This window comes from Anser brachyrhynchus (genome assembly GCF_964034855.1).
Source record: "Anser brachyrhynchus genome assembly, chromosome: 13".
NCBI classification, from domain to species: Eukaryota; Metazoa; Chordata; class Aves; order Anseriformes; family Anatidae; genus Anser; species Anser brachyrhynchus.
The window spans coordinates 10,101,765-10,120,660 of record NC_137708.1 but is presented as its reverse complement, the minus strand read 5'-3'; the positions used below and the strand labels follow the sequence as shown (position 1 = coordinate 10,120,660).

Sequence of the window (18,896 nt, the reverse complement as noted above, 5' to 3'; positions counted from 1 at the left end):
TCCGGCAGGGCGGCGGTGTGCGGCCGAGAGCGGCGGGAGGACTACAAGTCCCGGCGACGCCCGCGGCGGAGGGGCGGGGGAAGCGGGGCGAGGCTCCGAAAGGCGAGCGTGGCAGGCGGTGCGGCGGCGCGACTACAAGTCCCGGCAGGCACCGCGGCGAGTTGTGCTTACATAACCACCGCCCCACGGTGTTTTTTTGGGGCTGTGACCCGGTTCCGGGCCCACCCGCGCAGCACGCCCGGCCCGGCCTTGTACCGTGTGTGGTCCCACCGGGTCCCGGCCGCTGCGGTGCGGGTGGTACGCGGGGGCGGGCAGTGAGCGCGTTATTGCTATGCAGGTTCCGGGGCCACGGTGGGAGAGCCCCGCACCATGAATTTCTATAGACGGGCGGTGGATAGCGGCCCCGAACCATGGATAACCGCCGCGTTATGCAGGCAGCCTACGGGCGTCAGGGCGCTATGCGCGGGCGGGGCGGCGGAGCCTGCTGCCCGGGACCCTGTATAAGCGTCGGTTTATGCAGGCGGCGGGCGGGCGGCGGGGCGCAGTGCGCGGGCGGGGCCGCGCGGGCTGCGGCAGCGGCCGGGCCGGGGCCGAGGCGGGCGGGGCGGCGGCGGCGGCACCATGTCGGAGGCGGCGGTGGCCGACACCCGGCGCCTGAACGCCAAGCCGCAGGACCTGACGGACGCGTACGGGCCGCCCAGCAACTTCCTCGAGATCGACATCTTCAACCCGCAGACCGTGGGCATGGGCCGCGCCAGATACACCAGCTACGAGCTCCGCATGAGGGTGCGGCCCCCGGCGGGGACCGGGGACGGCGGCGGGACGAGGCCCGGGGGAAGGCCGGGGACCGGGGGAGGGCCGCGGGGGGAGCCCCGGGAGCCGAGCCCCGGCGGGGGCGGGCGGCTCCTCAGCGACTCGTCGGCGGGCCCGGCCTCAAGGTCAGGGCGCCGGCAGCCGGCGGGGCCGCGGGGGCCTCCTGCGGCGGGGAGGGGGGCGCGGGAGGGGCCGGAGGTGCCGGCCCGGCTCCTGCTCCTGCTCCTCCTCCCTCAGGCAGCCCCGGGCCCGGTGCTCGGGCACCGCCGGGAGGTGCCGAGCAGGCCGCGGCTGCGTGCGGCTGGTTATCTTGCGCGGGGAGGGACCGCAGGTGGCAGCGTCCCGGGACGTGCCCGCGGTACCGCCTGGCGCGTACGGGGCGGCCCGGTTACCCCCGGGAGGGAACTTGGTCACTGTACCAAAATTGTGTCGTTCGGCAGAGCGCGGGGCGGGTGGAGCAGCTCACCAGGCTGAGCTGCGACCCCTTCAAGGCTCCGCATCTGACAGCCGAAGCAAGCGAAACGGAGCTTCCCCCGAAAAGAGAGTTACCTCCAGTGCCTGGTATGGTGCTGGCACAGCCCTGTGTTCGCAGCATGATTTGACTGCTACGTCTCCGCTGCCTTTCAGAAGAATTGGATATTTCCTTTTTTTTTTCTGTCCTGGTTCTTGGTTTCCGTCAGCCTGTTGGCAGACGGCGATGAGAGCCTCGTAGTCTCACTGAAACTAGCTCTCGCAGAGAGGCTTTGAAGGCAGACGGTTTTATTTTGCAGATCTGACCCTGAACATGGTTAAATGTGTTGCAGGGGGACTTGTATGCTGTGTGTCAGGTTGTGCTGCCTAAGTTCCCTTAATGTTTCAGAGCATCTCAGTAGTGCAAAGATGAAGTCCCTGTAGATGTCAGTCTTTAGAATTTTTTGGAGGAAGAAGGGGAATTGCTGCAAGTTGCTCTGGTGGCACGGGGCCCACCAGAAAAAGCTGCTCGTCCGTTAGGGTGGCAGGCTGTTCTGAGAGGAGATCGTAGCGCCGGGTCTGGCCTTGGGCAGTCGCAGGGACAAGATTTCCTCCCTTTTTTCTTCCATGGAAACACCACTGTCGGGTAGGAGGTTCTTCTGCTCTGCAGGCTGCCATGAAGCTGTCTCGTAGATCACCTCAAAATGGAGTGAACTCAGGGGAGAAAAAAAAATCAGCCTTGTCTGCATTTGTAAGCCCTGGTTTCAGTGTGCGCCCCTGGGTGGGGTGCGTGTTCCCAAAATAGTAACTTGAGGGGGAGGGAATGGCTGGCTCCAAGTAGCCTGGCAAGTGCTTGCTTGATTCTGAAGGGCTTCGGTGCTTGTGCTCTGTCCTGAATAACGAAGCTGGGTGTTCTTGTGATGCGTTCTTCTCAGGGGGCTTGGTTTTCTAACCAAGCTTCAGGTTTCAATTGCATGTTGAAATGCTATCTGGCTTCCGAAGCAAACCTGCAAATTAACTGCTTCTCTTCGTTACAGACAAACCTCCCGATCTTCAAATTGAAGGAGTCATGCGTGAGGAGACGATACAGTGACTTTGAATGGCTGAAGAATGAGCTGGAGCGAGACAGCAAGGTGAGGTCTCACTCAGATCTGCCTGTTCCTGCGAGCGGGTCCTATAGGAGCAGTTGTAGTGACAGTCTTGCCCAGAAGAGAGGCTGTGGTGGGGCAGCTGCTGGGCTTGATCTCTGGCCATGTGGTGGTGCTGGAGATGAGTGTCAAGTGATTTAGGATGCCCTCTCGCGGGTGGCACTTCTGCTGACAGGAGTGGTTCTTTGCTTTCAGATTGTAGTGCCACCGCTGCCTGGAAAAGCTTTGAAACGACAGCTTCCCTTCCGAGGAGACGAAGGCATCTTTGAGGAGTCCTTCATTGAGGAGCGGAGACAGGGCCTAGAACAGTTTATTAACAAGTAAGCTTGATGTCCTGGGCTTGCCATGTGCTTGCCCTCCCAGCTACTGCTGGCAGAAGAGGGTTGTGGGTTGACCAGGAAGGAGTCTTGATCTGCTGCGTGCAAGTGCTGTGCTAAAGGATGGTGCCTGCCACCAGGCGATGAAACCACAGTTCTGAAGTAAATCCTACCCCCGGTGTAGGTTGTGTTCAGTGCTCTGTTCTGAGAGAGCAGCAAGTATTAGCAAAAGGGCTGTGTTAGAGACCTGCTGCCTGGGTAGTGTTGGCTCAGGATGGTTGTGATCTGCTGCAGTGCATGCTGTGGGATGTGCGCTCTGTTCAAGCATCTGTTTCTGGCCCTGCCGTACTGAGCTGGTGACCTTGGCCTGAGCCCAGCGGGGCTGTGCTTGGGGCTGGCTGCCTGTGGATGAGGCCTGCCTTGCTCTCTCCCCACAGAAGTGGGTGTGTGGGGATCTCGGCGGTGCCTGTGCTAACCTCCACATCTGATTTTCTTCCAGAATTGCCGGACACCCACTGGCACAGAATGAGCGCTGCTTACATATGTTCCTGCAAGAGGAGACTATTGATAGGAATTACGTCCCAGGGAAAGTGCGCCAGTAGGAGCACCTGGGACTGTCTTCCTCCATTCCACCCTCCCTCCTGCAAAAATGACATTTATTTTTACACTAAATCTGTCTTCTCTGAACCAGCTTTTCCTCTCTTGAACCTCCCAGTTTGTTCAGTATTTTCCTCTTTTGTAACTGGCAGCAGCTTGTTCTACTGGGCTGTGGTCTTGGCCTAAAGGTATGAAGATTTATGCAAGTGAATGTGTTGTCCCGCACCTAGCGGCAGGTGCGTATAGGTGTGGAGCAGGAACTTGCTTATGGCATTATGGTGTAGGAGCTGCCTCTCTCCCTGTACAGAAAGGTATGAGATGACCTTCACTCCCCTGTCCATGCAGCCCCAAGCATCTCTGCAGGAGACTCTGAAGAATAGCAGTTGTCATGTTGGTCAGTGATTGCATCAGGTATTAGAGTTTTAGTAAGGCTTATCCAAAACAGTGAGTATAGGTGCCTGGGTGTGTTGGTCCCTCGTCCACCCCCTTCGCCCTGCATGAAATCCCCATTCCTCACTGTCTGGAAGTGCTGAGACCCAAGACTTACTCTAACCCTGCTCTCAGCCTCCTGCGTACAGACCTGTTTGGTATATTAGTGTTAATCCCCCTCCTTTCTCGCGTGCTGCTGGCAGCTCGGGGGGTTTCCACGCCGTGCGCTCTCCTGATGCTCTGTGAGAGCAGTTTGGTGTGTGGAAGCTGGGCTAGCCCGGGCCGTCGCAGCGTGTGCTGCGGTGCCTCGGCCCAGGCTTTAAAAATGCCACAGCTAGCTCTGCCGTGGGCTGGTGCCGTGGCGTTGCCAGCAGCACCCGGTTCAGCTGAGCTGCGGTGACCTTATCCTGTGCCCCAGCTGCAGAAGGGAGGGGATCCGTCTGGCCGAGGAAGGAGCAGGAGGAGGCCGGGGGCTGTTGCAGCGCAGCGGTGGCGGCAGCTGCGGGAGGAGCCTGGTGCGGTGCTCAGAGCGAGGGTGGCACCACCTCTCCGGAAAGGGACGGCAGAAAGTGCTAGGTCAGTCCTGGGCTAGGCGCTTGTGTATGGAGCAGGGTAAGGACCGATAGGTTTTTGTTTGTGTTTTGTTTTTTCTCTCCAATGAGCTAGGCAGTTACTAATGTGGAAGGGGAGGCACGAGACTGGTCAGGGAACCGTCCAGAGCTTGGGAGGGACCACGAGGCTGTGACTTGCTGCACCAGAGCCGTCCTTTGGAGACCCCTCTGGCTTTCACAGCTGCATCGAGCAGGGCTTGGCCTCTGCTCGGGACCTCCTGGGGTCAACGCTCAGTCATTTTGTGGCAGCGCGGTTGAGCTTTTCTCGGGGCACAGGCCTGCGGTGGCCGACCTCCCGTCCCTGCCAGGCTTCCTGCCAAGCACGTCCCCCAAGGCCTCTGTCGCGTCTCCTGGGTTTTCTGGTGAGGACCCGCTGCTCGTGGGCGAGAGCTGGATCTGAGAGATGAGGACGAGTTGCTGAAACCGGGAGGGAGCTGCTCCGGGGGGCCGGCTGGGGCTGCAGGGCCGGCGGAGGTCCCCCCGCCGTCCCTCGTCCCCGCCGGCCCCCGCTTGGGGAGGGCTCCCCTCGCCCCGCGTGTCCCGCTGCGGGGCTGCCTCCACGCGGCTGTCCCCCCCCGTCCAGTGTAACCTCGGGTCCGTTCGCATTAAACCACTGTGAAGCCAAGTCTCTGCCTCGTCCTGTGGGCCCGGGGGGAGGGCGGAGGCGGGGAGGGGGGGGGGGAACCGGGGCCGGCCTCCGCCCGGCAGAGGGCGCGGCGGGGCTTGGCGGGGGGGGTGCCCGCGGCTCGGGCCGGCCGGGATGCGGCGGGCGGAGGGGCCGGCGGCGGGGCCCGGCTCCCCGGGCTGCCCCGACCTGCTGCTGCACGTCGGCGGGCCGAGCTCGCCGCTCTCGCCGCTTTTCCTCAGCTTCTTCGAGGAGGAGTGCAGCGCCATCGCCGCCCGCCTGCGCATGGGAGCCGCCGCCGCGGGGCCGTCCCCGGGGGGCGCCGCCGCCGGGCCCGTCACCTCCACGCCCGTCACCTCCGCGCCCGTCGCCTCCGCGCCGCTGCGCCCCTCGCAGCCCCCCGCCGGGGACGCCCCCGGTGCGACCCCCGGGGAGCCGCCGCCGCCCTCCGCGCCCGGGGAGCCGCGGCCCCGCTCCCGCCTCGCCCGGCCGCAGCCCCGCAGGGCCGCCCGCCGCGGGGCCGGGCAGGGCGCTCCGGGCCGCTCCGGGCCCCCCGGCCGGTCCCCGGGGCGCGGAGCAGCGAGGCCGTCCCCGGGCCGCCCGCGGGCATCGCTGGGGCGGGAGCCCCCCAGGGCCGGCCGGGGGCCGGGAGCCCCCGCAGCGAGGCTCCCCCTGCCCTCAGGTGAGCCCAGCCGGAGGGAGCCCGGCTCCGGGCACCGTGCTCTCATCACCCAGTGCCCGACACCCCCTGCGTCCCCCAGGTACGAAGCCGAAGCCGGCCGCCAAGCCCAGGCTGCAGCACCCCGGTGGGGCTCCGCAGCTGGCGCTGCCGTCCGCCGTACCCAGACCCACCCCCCGGGACAAGGAGACGGAAAGTAATTCGTCGGGGGAGCTTCGGGGGGCCTGATGTGGCACCTAGAAGGGAGCGGGGGGAAGGGACGGGGAGTGGGGAGTCCCTGGAAGCATCCCGGGGGATGTGCCTGTGGTGTGAGCGGTGCCTGGCCTCCCACCCACACGCACTGGCGACCTGGGGGCTTGCGGCCTCTCCCCGTGGTCTCGCGGGGTGGCAGCGGTGCTGGTGCCCGTGGCCGTGGGACGGGCACCTGGCCGAGCCCAGGGCTGCCCCAGGAGCGGCGTGGTGTAGCTGCCTCGCAGCTGCAGTCCCTGCGCCTGATGTTCTTCCCCTCCAGCTGCTGGCAAGGCTGCGGGTCACAGACAGCCCTCGAAGAGGCTTTCTACAGCAATCCCTACCGTGGCTTCTCGCTCCCGACTGCGGCCGCCAGGAAGAGTGGCTTCCCCCAAGCGCTCTTACCTAGGTAAGGGGGAGTCTGGGCAGAAGCCCTTTGGGCTCCAGCACCGTGGAGGAGGAGAGCTGGAGGCCCGGGGAGGACACTCGGCTTCCAGCTGCGGAGTCCAAGGCTGATCCTGAGGAAAGGACAGGAGGGGGCAGTGTGTGCTTAGGCTCAGAGGAAGGGCAGCGAAAGGCAGAGCAGCAAGGCTGCATGAAGTCCCTTTCCCTGGAGAGGCACCCAGAAAAGAGCCTGAACAAACCCGGTGCTCTGGTTCACCTGTGGAACAGCGAGCGGCCCTGGCTGCTGTCGGGGCGCTCCCTGAGCAGGGCTCTGATGCTCTTCCTTTTGGTTTCCTGGACCCTACTTCAGGATCGACTACCCAGGAGCTGCTGTGCAACAGGACCCGAGAGCTGAAGGAAAACGGTGAGAGCCCTGCGTGGCCATTTGCAGCGTGGGGTGGGTGGGCAGGACGGAGGCCTGGCCCCACGCAGGAGCGCAGCCCTTCGGGACAGGGCCTGCTGCAGGCAGCCCGTGCTCAGCCTTTCCTGGCTCCTGAGTGCTCAAGGCCAGCTGAACACCCAGTGTCCTGGGAGGAGCCTGCGTTTCTGCCTTGTGTTCTGTCAGGTTTTTGTGTTTCGCTTGGGGTGAGCGCTGGGAAACGTGGGCGGCCACCCGGGGCAGCTGCTTGCTGGGGAGCGCCCCTCTTGCTGCAGGGCCCTAACTGACCGTGAGCACCCGGGGATGTCCCGGCCTGCTTTGTGGGCAGGGCGTGCTGCCTTCCCCAGGGACTGCAGCTCCGCAGTGAGCTGTCCTGGGCCCTGCAGAGGAAAGGGAAGCTGGGACAAGCTGGTCCCTCTGCTGGGACAGCCCTGCCCTGCTCAGGGCAGCTCTCTGCCTCCCTGTGCTGGCTGGCCCCAAGCAGCCATGTGGGAGCTGATTCTCCCTGCAGAGGGCAGAACCTGCTCAAGGGAGCCGGAGAGAGGCCTTCGAGCCCCTCCAGCAGCTCACGGCTGCTGCCGGCCTGCTGCTCCGTGTCTGGGGCAGCGCTGTGCCCTGGCTGAGGAGGGCTGGAGGCTGTGGCAGTTACATTTCTAGTGAAAACACGACTCTTTTTACAGGCAAGGCTGACCAGACATGGGTGTGCGTGGGATCCCCTTCTCCCATCGTGTTGCCCCCCGTCCCTGCTCCGGGCTGTGGGGAGGCAGCCCCCGCTGAGCAGGTAAGAGCCTGGTGCTCCTGGGTGCGCCCTGGGGCTTGGGGCAGGTGTGCCGGAGGTAGGAGGTGGTTTGCCTTGGGGCTGCCAATTTCTGAGCTGGCACCCGAGCTGTCCTGGCCTTTCCCTGGTGTTTACACAAGACCTTGTGCATTTGCTGCATGGCTTTACATCCTCCCCAGTGCTCAGGGCACTACAGGCTTCTGTTCAGTTAATTTTTTTAAGGAAGTTTTGAAAGATTTACAACCCTTACGGCTTGTGCCATTGTCACTTTTATACCTCCTGACATTTTGGACGCATCCCAGTCTGGGGCCAGGAGAGCCTGTGCTGGGGCTGGGCCATGGGTCACTGCACCCCCCTGACACCCTGCCCTCGCCAGCCTGCAGGTGATCAGCTGTCCCAGGAGCTGAAGCGTGTAAAGGACGAGCTGGAGCGAGTGAAGGGCGAGCTCGGTACGTGGGGCTGGCTGCCTTGGGGCTGGAGAGCTGCAGAACGGCTGACTCCTCCTGTGCTTGTGGCAGGAGCCCAGGGCCTGCAGCTCTGTGGGGAGGGGGCCGGCTTCTTGTCTGGGGGTAGAGCAGGACCCCAGCCGCTGACTTGCCTCCTGCCCCCAGCTGACAGGACTGCCCAGTGTGAAGCCTATCGCCAGACAATCTCCTCCTTGCAGGCTCAGCTCAGAGCAGCAGGTATGTCCCCTCGCCGGGGTGAGCCCTTGGTTCTGCACAGGCTGCAGGGATGCTCCTGTGATCCCTTGCCGGTGTCAGTGAGGGCTGCCAGGTGGAAGGGACAAAGCTCGTGGCCTTCCCTGTGGGGCAGGTGCTGAGTGCTGGGAGCAACAGGGCTGTGATGCTGCTCTTGTTCCCCAGGAATCCGGCCAGAAGATGCAGCAGTGGACGAGAGCGGTGTCGTGGGGAGAGACTGACAGCTGGCACACGGGGCAGACACAACAGCGACTTGTCCAGGCACCTGAGCTGCTGGGCCAGTGATACTTGTGGAGCACTTGAACAAATGGATGTTTTAATTCCTTGTATTTAAAATAAACTTTTTTTTCTTTTTCTCAGTGCTGCTTCCTGTCTGCTGGCAGAGGGTCAGCGCCCTGTGCTGCCCGTTCTTCCCCAAGGGGCCGGGCAGAAAGGGCAGCTCTGTCCCAGGCTGCGGCTGCTTCTGCCAGACCGGCCTGTGGGTCTGCCGCACGCAGGGAGGAGGTGGGTGGTGCTGCTGGACCCAGGCACGGCCTGGCCCTGGGGAATCCTTCCTGGAGAAACCTGAAGCTTCTAAGCACGATGTTTGGACACATGCTGGTGACAGCCGTGGTGGTGGCAGGTAGCTGCATGGGGAGGTTTCTGCCTTAAGCTTCGTGCTGGAAGTGGGAAGAGCCAGCGCTTGCTGATGGCACATTTGGCTCCTGCAGCTCTTCGCTGCCTCTTCCCAGTTTAACTGGTGGCTTGCTTGCAGGGCATGGAAGCAACACGTGGGGCTCCGTTCTTCCCCGTTCCTGCCTGCCAGCGCTGCAAGCACTGCTTGCAAGCCCTGCCACGCTGCTTTCTGTCTGTGGTAGGTTGATATGGGTGCCTCGTCCAACTGCCTCGCGTCTGGGTGAGGCCCTGGTTGAGTCCTGCTTTATGCTGGCAGTGCCCCAGGGCTGGGCCAGGAAGGCTGGCGTGCTCCTGCTCCCCTCTTATCTCAGGCTGGCCTTTTTGGCTGCCTTTGAGTGCCACAAGCAGCCTGTGCCCCTTCTGGGGTGGCTGCGAGTTTCTGGGGTGGCTGCTTGGGGACGCTCCATCACGGAGCTCTGCTCATGGAAGGGGATAGGGCTCCACGGGCCGGTTCAGCTCTGCTTCTGCAGGGCTTTCGGCCCCTTTCTGGCCTGGAGCTACCTCCTACCTGCGCTTCTGTGTAGCGCTGGCTACGCGCACCCTGCTGCTGCCTGCCTTCCTGCTGCTCCTGTTGGGACGTGTGCTTGGCTGCTCTGTGCCTCTGCCTGCCCCCAGCCCTTGGCCCGTGCTGCCGGATGAGGGCCCCGCGTTAGACGGGGAGGTGAGGATGGGGTGCCGTGAAGATGACTGTGGAGCCGCGTGGGAGGTCTGGGAGCTGGGAGTGCGTTTGTCCTGCTCCGTGCCCGGTGCTGCTCCCTGCCCCAAAGCATCCTCCGGATGGCTGCTGCTGTAAGACGGTTTCTGGGAACGGGCGAGTCCCGGTGTCGCCACCCACCACGCCACTGCTCCGGGCACTTCAGCCTCTGCTCGGCAGGGCCGGGCATTTCCCCTAGCACGTCCCTGCGTTGCTGCACCCCGGGGCGCCCCAGACCTGCCCTGCAGTGGCGCCACTGCCCACGCACCGCGGGGCTTTGGCCTGGCCCAGCGGGGTCCCTGCCGGCAACCCAAGCAGTAGCAGGAAGCGCCTGGGCGCTAACAGGGAGGCCGTGGGGGATTTCTGCATCTTGATCTCGAGCCCGCTTCCTTGCTGGCGGGGAGCTGCGGCGGGGAGGGGACGGGAAGGGGCGTTGCTGGGACACGGTTCATTCATCCGCGAGGGAGCGAGAGCGGCGTTTGCATCACGGCCTGGCAGCCGCGCGCACAGGATGCCGCCGTGCCGTTTCCATTGCCTTGAGCTCGTCATTTTTCTGAGCGCGGCCTTTTTGTCTTCCGGCCCTTGTGCGTGCGTGCGTGCGAGCGCCGGGGCGAGGCGGGTGGGCAGGCACCCCCGCGGGGCCCTGCCCGGCATTCCTGCCCGCTCTGCTGTCAGCAGCTCCCGGCTGCGAGCCTCCTGTGCTGGAGCCGGGCTCGCCTGTGCTGCCGGCGCCCAGGCAGGGAGAGGCTGGCTCGCATCCCAGCACCGCTCCCGAGCGAGGCGGCAGCGCCGGATTGCATCAGGAGCCGGGTTTTGGGAGGCTGGCGCGTGCCTCGCTCCCGACGCCAGGCCCTTCTGCGAGGGGAAAGCGCGTTAGCGCCCAACAGTTCTTTCCGAGAGGGTGTCCCCCGTGGCGCAGAGCCGCCTGTTGCTGTCAAGAGTTTCTCCACCGATCAGGCGGGAGAGGAGCAGCGTGGGTGCCGAGCGGGACACGCCGCCTGCGCGGCACGTGGCGGCAGCTCCCCACGACGCGCCCCCGGCCGAGCTCTGCCCGCGCTCCCCGTGCCCCACGGCCGGGCCGGCCTCCCCGTGCCGCCCCTGCCCGCCGTGCCCGGGGCAGGCTGTGCCCGGCTCTGCCCCGCTGCCACCTTCGGGCTCCGGGAGACCTCCGCCTCTCGCCGCTCGGCCTTTCCCGAGGCAGGCAGGGTCCCCGCCGCTCTGGGCGTTTTCTCTCCCTTCGGCTTTGGCTGCTGAGGCTGGAGAGCTCCTGGGGGGGGGGAGGAGGGGGGGGACCGAGCCGGACCTGGCCATCGCAGGGCTGCCGCTTAGGACTGTTTTTTTTTTTTAATTCCCTGTAAGACGCGGCTCGGGCTCGGCTCGGGGCGGTGCGCTCCGGCATCCGGCGGGCGGAGCCGGGCCGCCCCCCCAGCCCTCCTCGGCGGCGGCAGTCCCGGGGCGAGCCGAGCGGAGCGGGACGGAGCCGGACGGAGCCGGACCGCGCCGAGCCCAACCGAACCGAGCCGCGCCGCGCCGAGCCGAGCCGAGCCGCCGGTGAGTCCCAGCGGGCGCCGCCGCCGCCGGGCCGGGCGGAGCCTGGCGCAACCGGTGCCGCGCTTGCATCAGCCGCCGGCAGCACGTGCGGCCGGTACCGGCGGCCGCCCGGGGGCACGGAGCGGGGCGGGAGGCGGCTCCGGGACGGCTCCGGGACGGGGCCGCCTCACCGGCAGCCGCCCGGTGCCGGTGCCGGTGCCGGGAGCTGCTCTCCCCCGGCCGCCCTCGGCCCCGTGCGCGCTGCCGGGAGCCTGGCGGCGGGGCTGGCCGCGGGCCGCCTGCCCCGGGCTCGGGGCTCGATGCTCGGGGCTCGCCCCGCTCAGCGCCGAGCTGGCGGCTGCCCCGAGCCGTCCTGCCCCGAGCCCCGGCTCCCGGCCGCTCGGAGGGGAGCGGGGCTCCCGCCGTGCCCGCGGCTTGCGGGGCCGGCCTCGGGCGTGGGGAACCCGCGGGGAAGTCGGGCGGCGCCTGGGGGGGGGCGGCCGGGGCCGTCCCGGCAGCGGCTCGGACGCGGTCCCGGGGAGGGTGCCGGCGGTGGGGCACTCGTCCCTTCAGAGCCGGCCCGGTCCCGAGCGGGGCTGCCTCGTTGGGCAAGGCTGGGAGCGGCACCCGGCGGTTCCGGAGGAGCTTTCGTCAGCCCCGGGCTGGCCGGCTGCTCACGGGGAAGCGGCTGAGCCGGTGGCGACGAACGCAACGCCGGTAATCCCCAGCGCGGGGAGCGGCCCGCGGGGCGCTGGCAGCGTGTGCCCGGGCTGGTCCCTGCCGCGGGACGGCCCTGCCGAGGTGCGGTGCGGGAGAAGGGAACAGCCGGCGCCGAGCAGGCGCTGGCGGGCATCGGGAGCCGCTTTCCTGGCGCCTTCCCTCGCTCTGTGCCCGTTGCCCACCCTGTGGGGTGCCCGTGTGCCGGAGGGTTTGGGGATGGCGGGAGTGGGGAGCTTGGGGGAGCGGCAGGTTTAGGGTCAAAGCCCACGGTGAGCGTGCGGGGTGCTCGGCAAGGGCCGCCCGCACACGAGGGTCGTGCGCTGGGGGCTGCGAGCCGTGCCCGCTGCCTGCCCGGCCGCGCATCCCCGCCGAGGGTGCAGTGCAGATGCTGGGAGGAATCGCCGCGTCCCAGTGACTCAGCCCAGCACGCCGAATCCTCGGCTGGAGGAATGCTTTGTCTCCCTGCCATCGCCTCTGCGCACGCCCACGCGCCAGGCCGGGAGGATGCGCCAGCAGTCAAGTTTGGGCCGAGGGATCTCTGGGCTGCCAAATCAGCGGGGAGTTGCTCAGAGACAGTGGGCAAGCTCTGGGACGTGCCCGGAGCCCCAGGGCACGGACCACACAGTGTTTGTCTAAGCAGTCTGTTTCCCAGCACGGACTCGCTGGGTTTGTCTCCGGCTCGCTCTCCTGCCCCTGGGGACTGGCGTGGGAGCTGTGCAGGCGGGGTGCGCGCAGCCCCACACCGCGACGGGGGGAACCAAACGGCCTCTGCCTCGCCAGCGTGGCTGGGGCTCGGTGCTGACAAGTCAGAGCTACAGCTCCTCCAGGCTGCTGGTGGCACCGCCGCCTGCCCTGCTCCTGCTGCGTCTGGCCTCGGCTCCACGCAGGACTCTGAGCTTCACGCTCCTACGGTGGCTTCTCTTGCAGGGTTTTTGAGCGGCTGAGCACCACCTGCGGAGGACAAGATGTTCGGGGGAAAAATGAGCAGCGTTGGGAAGAAGCTGATCCGCCGGCGCATGGTGGATCTGAGCTCCGAGGAGACGCGTTTCGCTCGCTGCCTCTCCACGCTGGACCTCATAGCCCTAGGGGTGGGCAGCACGCTGGGGGCTGGCGTGTACGTGCTGGCCGGGGAAGTGGCCAAGGATAGGGCTGGTCCCTCCATCGTCCTCTGCTTCCTGGTGGCTGCGCTCTCTTCGGTACTGGCTGGGCTCTGCTACGCAGAGTTTGGGGCCCGCGTCCCCAAGACTGGCTCTGCCTACCTCTACAGCTACGTGACAGTCGGCGAGATCTGGGCTTTCACAACCGGCTGGAACCTCATCCTGTCCTACGTGATAGGTACGTGGCTCTGCCGGACGGGCACGGGAAGCATGCCGGCACCGTGCCGATGGAGCCCCAGCGAGCGGTGCTTTGAGGAGTGTGGGAGCAGGGTGCGGGATGGGTGCTTTGGGGCTCAGCAGGAGCTGGTGTTGGGGTGGGGGAGCGGTGCTGCCACGTGCCAGGACCAACGTGCAGCTTTGCCGTCGGCCAGGTACAGCCAGCGTGGCCCGAGCCTGGAGCGCAGCGTTTGACAACATCATCGGCAACCACATCTCCACTTTCTTCATGAATAAGACCACGGTACATGTGCCAGGGGTGCTGGCCGAGCGCCCGGACTTCTTTGCACTGATCCTGATCGCGCTGCTTACTGGTGAGTGTGCGGGAGCGGCTCCGTGGCACCGCGGGTGACACGGTGCAGGTGCGACCCCGCTCACACCCTCTGCCCCACAGCGCTGCTGGCCTTCGGCGTCAGCGAGTCCGCTCTGGTGAACAAAATCTTCACGGCGGTGAACCTCTTGGTGCTGGGCTTCGTCATCATTGCCGGCTTCATCAAGGGAAACATCAAGAACTGGCAGCTCACGGAGCAGGACTACCTCGATCTCGTGTTCCCAGACGTGCCGGATGAGGAGGTCAGGTGAGGAGAGCAGATGTGCCAGCGGGGGGTCCGGCCAGCCGGTGCGCAGTGCAGGGCTGGCACCGCACTGTCCCCTGGAGCACCACGCATGCAGGAGGGTGCCGTGCACCCCGCCGCAGCCTCACCCGCTCTGCTCCTTTCTTCCAGAATAAAAGACTTCGGATCCGGAGGGTTTGTCCCCTTTAAGCTGGAAGGGATCCTGACTGGGGCCGCCACGTGTTTCTATGCCTTTGTGGGGTTCGACTGCATCGCCACCACAGGTAGTGCCTCGAGCGAGGGCAGCAGGGCACGGCTCCGTGAGCTGCTCCCAGTGCGGCTGCTGGCAGCTCGTGGGGAGGGAGCACGGCGCTCGCTCCTGGCCATGGGAAATGGCTCGTCCCGCTGCTGTGGCAACTCCATCCCCAGCTGCACCAGCACAAAAGGCCTGGAATCAGGGCTCCCTGTGAGGCATGGGGAGAGCAGGGCTGCTCCCCACCTGCCTGGGCAGCTCCGGGGCTGCAGGGAGCCTTTCAGCTGCAGAGACGAGGCTGCAGCCGTGCTGGGAATTGCTGGTGCTCGTGCTTATTTCACAGCCTCAAGCAATGTTCTTTTAAATGACTAAGTTCACGTAGAATCGACTCGGTGGCGTGCAGGGAGCCCTCTTAATTTCCCCTCGTTCCTCCAGGAATCTACTTAGCAGGTTGCTGGTACAGACTGTTCTGCCCAGCCTCCTGCCCCACGGGGCTGCCTGGAGCAGCCGCCTCCTGCGCCGACCGCAGAGCCCCTCGCCGGGGGGTGCGGTGCCGCAGGGAGCACACCTGTGCAAAGCTCAGGGCAGAGGGCAGCGTGGCTGCGGTGCTACCCCCACGCTTATGCGGAGGATCTGGGTACAGCAGGGAGCTGGAGCTGCAGGCGGGGGCAGAGGGCTGGGCATGGCCGCGGGGCTGCGCTGCAGAGTGGGGACGGATGGGGACAGACGCTGCCTTTCCTCCGTGCAGGGGAGGAAGCCAGGAACCCGCAGCGCTCCATCCCCATCGGCATCATCGTGTCCCTCCTCATCTGCTTCGTGGCCTATTTCGGGGTCTCTGCGGCACTCACCCTCATGGTGCCCTACTTCCTTCTGGACAAGGGGAGCCCGCTGCCCGAGGCTTTCAAGGCAGTGGGCTGGGAGCCCGCCCGCTACGCCGTTGCTGTCGGCTCGCTCTGCGCGCTCTCCACCAGGTAGGACCAGCCCCATCCGTGGTGCCGCCTGTCCCACCGCGGGGCTGGGGGCACGTGTCCCAGCTGAGCAGGGCGTCTGCCCTATGCAGCTCCTGTCCTGCTCCCAGCACAAGCCGGTCCTTTCCTTCCCTGGATGGTGGCTGCAGACAGCTCGGCTTGTCTGGCCACCATCCGGCAAGCCCTGAGCTCTCTCTCCCCACGGCAGCTTGCTGGGCTCCATGTTTCCTATGCCCCGCGTGATCTACGCCATGGCAGAAGACGGGCTGCTCTTCAAGTTCCTCTCCAGCATCAACAGCCGCACCAAGACTCCTCTTTCGGCCACTATCACCTCCGGGCTCCTTGCAGGTAAGGCTTCTGGTGGCCACCTTGTGCTCAGTCCCCCAGCAGACCAGGGCTGTGCTCATGCTGCCCGTCCTCGTTGCAGCGGTGATGGCCTTCCTGCTTGAGCTGAAAGACCTGGTGGACCTCATGTCGATCGGCACGCTGTTGGCCTACTCCCTGGTCGCCGTGTGCGTGCTCATCCTCCGGTGGGTGCCTCCTCTCGTGCTGGGTCTCGCCTTGGGGTGGACGCTCCTCGCTGGCCTCGCAGCCAGCCCGGGGCTTGTGGCCACAGCTGAAGCCCGTGAGATGGAGGCTGCATGGTGCCTCCAGGCACATCCGTGGGGCGGTCACCACGGGGCTGCTGGCGGAGCAGCATGGGGCTGGCAGCGCAGGAGGGGTACAGAGGGTGGTGTCGTGTCCCCGGGCTGGGAATATCCTCAGGCTCTGCTCCAGCTTGCGCAGCACTGAGCAGGTCCCGTCTGCACAGGTACCAGTCCGGGCAGCTGAACTCCCCGAAGGCCGTGGAGATGCTGGAGCTGAACGGGAATGAGGAGGAGAGGGTTGTCATGAACCCGACCATCGCTGCCATGGGCGCCAAGGAAAAAGAGAAGCTGTCGCTGACGACACTCTTCAACCCGTCCTCAGACACCCCCACAGCGCTCTCGGGGCGCATCGTCTACGCCTGCGTCTCCGTCATCGGTGAGTGAGTGGGAGGCAGCGGCTGATGCTCCTGGCCTGCCCCGTCCTGCCACACGGCTGGGCTTGCTGGCTCCTTGCTGGAGAGCAGCACTGCCCCGGGGCGTGTTGGTGTGTCGGTGTGTCCCTGCAAACCCGGGAAGGGACCTGAGAGTGCTCAGGCTCAGCCGGTGATCCATGCATCAATGGTTTCATTGTGCAGGCAGAACAGGGCAGCTTAGCAAGGTCTGTGTAGGTGTTGGAGCTGGGTTTGAGCCCAGCTGAGCACAGGCTTCTCTCGGCTTGCCAGGCTGGAGAGTTCCTCCTGGTAAAGTGCTGAGGCTTTGGGGTGGATGTTGGAGGATCTGTAGATGACCAAGAGGAGGTCGTGGCTCAGCCCCACAGCCCAGAGAGTTGCCAGGGAGGTGTGGGTCTGTACAGCCACGCGCTGTGCAGCACAGTGACTGCCTCCTCTCTTGCAGCCACCCTAATCACAGTCATCTGCGTGGTCCTGACCCTCAAGGTGAATGCGCTGAAGGAGGCCGATGTGGGCTGGATCTCGGCCCTGGTGCTGCTCGTGGTGGCTCTGCTCATTCCCACCATCATCATTTGGAGGCAGCCGCAGAGCAACGCGAGGTTGAACTTCAAAGTGAGTGCAGCCTCTGGGAGCTTGTTGTCTACATCCCTCTGGACCCAAGGCTGGTGCAGGATCTGCCAGGACTTGCTGCTGGGCTTTTACCGTCCAGAAATGTCCAGGGCCTGGAGGCACAGCTCTCCGAGGCGCAGCCCATGGAAGTGCCCAGGTGGCAGAGCATCCTCAGTCCCAGCCAGGTCCCTCGGGCACGGCTGATGTGGCACCTCTTGTCCCTTGCAGGTACCTTTCCTCCCGCTCCTGCCGCTCATCAGCATCTTCGTTAACATCCTGCTGATGGTGCAGCTGAGTGCCGGCACCTGGGCGCGATTTGCCGTCTGGATGGCCGTGGGTAGGTATCCTGGAGGGGAGCGTGGTGCTCGCGTGGTGCGGGGTCTGCCCTCTGCTGCAGCATGGTGGCCTCGTGTCTGCTGGATGTGCAGAGGAGCCTGGGCGTGGAAGCATCTGTGCTGGGCAGCCTGCAGGGTGGCCCTGCGGGTGATCTTGGTTCTCTGGCTTCTGCCGATCAGCAGGGCCTCCCTGGAGAGGCCATTAGGCTGGCAGCCCGCTACCGTGCACCTCATCGTAGGATCTCTTGCAGGTTTTATGATTTACTTTGGCTACGGGATTCGGAACAGCGTGGAAGGGAAAAATGCGAAGGAGCCCCGTGCCGTGGCCGAGAAGCCTCTGCACCACCCCGAGTTGGACCTCAGCCCCGGGGCCACTGCGGTCTGAGGGAGGCGGCGGCCGCGATCGACACCGGTACTCGGAGGACTCTGCCAGTATTCCTGCGCTGGGACGGGACTGCAACCCGCACGGCACAGGCATCCCCCAGCCCGCGGGGAGCGAGCCCAGAGTCCCGCGGAGCCGGGCCGTGCGCTGCCCTTTCCCCTCGCGGAGCAGAGGTTGCGGAGACGAGGCCCCGGGCCGGGTGGGCGAGCTGGTGGCCCGGGGCTGCTCCCTGCAATCCCCCCCCTGCCGAGGGGCAGTGACACCGGCACGGCCCTCCCACCGTGGAAGCTGCTGTCAGAAATGCTGCTTTTCCTTCCCACGAGAGGCCCGTGTGATGGTGCAGCTTCGTTCGTCTCGTCTGTCCGTGTGGCTGTGGTCACCTCCTCTGTGTGCTTCCCAAGCGCTGGCTGTGTAGGCGCAGTTGTGACCGTGCCCGGAGCCGCGCGGTGAGGCTGGACGCGGCTCGTCCTGGTACCGCCAGCGCTCTGGGGCTCTCCAGCAGCACAGGGCTCAGCCGCCTGAGGCCCCACTCCACTTTCGTGCCCCACGCTGAGCCCTGTGCCGCCGGAACCGCGCCGCTAGGTGTGAGCATCTGGCTCAGTCGCCTGTGAAGATATCAGCAGTATAGACATGTCAGTGTCCGTACTCGTCTGCCTTTGTACGATTGGTGTTTTTATGTCAATTTTTATACCTATTAAACTCTAAGTGTTTTTTAACCGCTTTGCTCTGTTGGCCCAGCTGCGTCTTACTTTAATGCCCGTGCTCTGCTGCCTGAGCTGGGGCGCGAGAGGGAGCAGAGCGGGGCAGGACCGCGTGCCCCGCTGGGCCGGCTGCCAGCCGCTGCCGGCGTGGAGCGGTCGGTGGGAGAGCTGCCAACCAGAGCCACAGCCCTCTGCTCCGGCTGGGGACAGGCCCCTCCAGCCTTCCCCCTGCCCCATGCAGGCCCTCGACCCACGCTCACGGCCAAGCCTCCCACGTCAGCTGGAAAATAGGGAGCGGTGCCCCAGGGTGGCCCACCCCATGCCTCTGGTGCCTGGGTGCAGGACACCAGCCTGCCGTGGCCTTGCCCTGCATGGCGTGGGAGCGTGCCACCAGGTCCCGGGGCACAGGCTGCGGTAAAGACCTTGGAGATATCCCCCAGAGGCTCCAGCACCAGCCTGCAGAGGAAGCGGGGCCAGGAGGTGGGCTGCACCCATGTGAGAAGATGATTTCCCAGATTCTGGTCTGGTCTAAATCAGCCCTGACAGATTATTTTGCGAAATAAACTAATTTAGGGCAGATGGATCTTGCGTGGATTTGGCATCTCTCCTTGTTTACTGGCAGCCGAGCAGGGTCACCGCACGGTCAGCAGCGAGGGCCCCGCACCATCGGCTCTGCTTGGCCCCGGGGCTGCAGCTGCAAGCCCTGCCCCGGGGCTCGGCGGGGAGGAGAAGGGGCTGCCCGGCTCCACGGCACCCCCCGGGCTGTGTGCTGTGCCTGTATCCCCACACGCGCCCCTGAGCGCGGCCGTGCCTATCTTGCTGCGTGTGTGCAGGGCAGTGCCCGCGGCCTGAGCCAAGCCGAGCTGCCCT

The 18,896-nt window shown here is 65.5% G+C and overlaps 3 protein-coding genes across 4 annotated transcripts; all 3 read left to right on the top strand.

Annotated features, from left to right (window-relative positions):
- The first annotated feature begins 541 nt into the window (after positions 1–541).
- Positions 542–4,990, top strand: SNX12 (sorting nexin 12). Its single transcript, XM_080554558.1, has 4 exons — positions 542–786; positions 2,301–2,396; positions 2,607–2,731; positions 3,228–4,990. The coding sequence occupies exons 1-4, from the start codon at positions 622–624 to the stop codon at positions 3,328–3,330; spliced, it is 489 nt and encodes a 162-aa protein (XP_080410684.1). The 5' UTR covers positions 542–621; the 3' UTR covers positions 3,331–4,990.
- A 99-nt stretch (positions 4,991–5,089) lies between these two features.
- Positions 5,090–8,555, top strand: LOC308177369 (uncharacterized protein). The gene is made up of 8 exons (XM_080554553.1): positions 5,090–5,672; positions 5,752–5,865; positions 6,181–6,306; positions 6,652–6,705; positions 7,401–7,501; positions 7,875–7,947; positions 8,110–8,181; positions 8,362–8,555. The coding sequence occupies exons 1-8, from the start codon at positions 5,126–5,128 to the stop codon at positions 8,415–8,417; spliced, it is 1,143 nt and encodes a 380-aa protein (XP_080410679.1). The 5' UTR covers positions 5,090–5,125; the 3' UTR covers positions 8,418–8,555.
- Positions 8,556–10,929: 2,374 nt separating this feature from the next.
- Positions 10,930–18,045, top strand: SLC7A3 (solute carrier family 7 member 3). 2 transcript variants are annotated; one of them, XM_080554548.1, is made up of 12 exons: positions 10,930–11,116; positions 12,743–13,150; positions 13,344–13,502; positions 13,583–13,766; positions 13,914–14,026; positions 14,744–14,966; positions 15,172–15,311; positions 15,391–15,493; positions 15,775–15,986; positions 16,445–16,611; positions 16,837–16,945; positions 17,195–18,045. In XM_080554548.1, the coding sequence occupies exons 2-12, from the start codon at positions 12,781–12,783 to the stop codon at positions 17,326–17,328; spliced, it is 1,914 nt and encodes a 637-aa protein (XP_080410674.1). In that variant the 5' UTR covers positions 10,930–11,116; positions 12,743–12,780; the 3' UTR covers positions 17,329–18,045. The 2 variants fall into 2 exon arrangements, with proteins under 2 accessions (XP_080410674.1, XP_080410675.1); XM_080554549.1 differs by lacking the exon at positions 10,930–11,116 and adding an exon at positions 11,588–11,812.
- Positions 18,046–18,896: the final 851 nt, after the last annotated feature.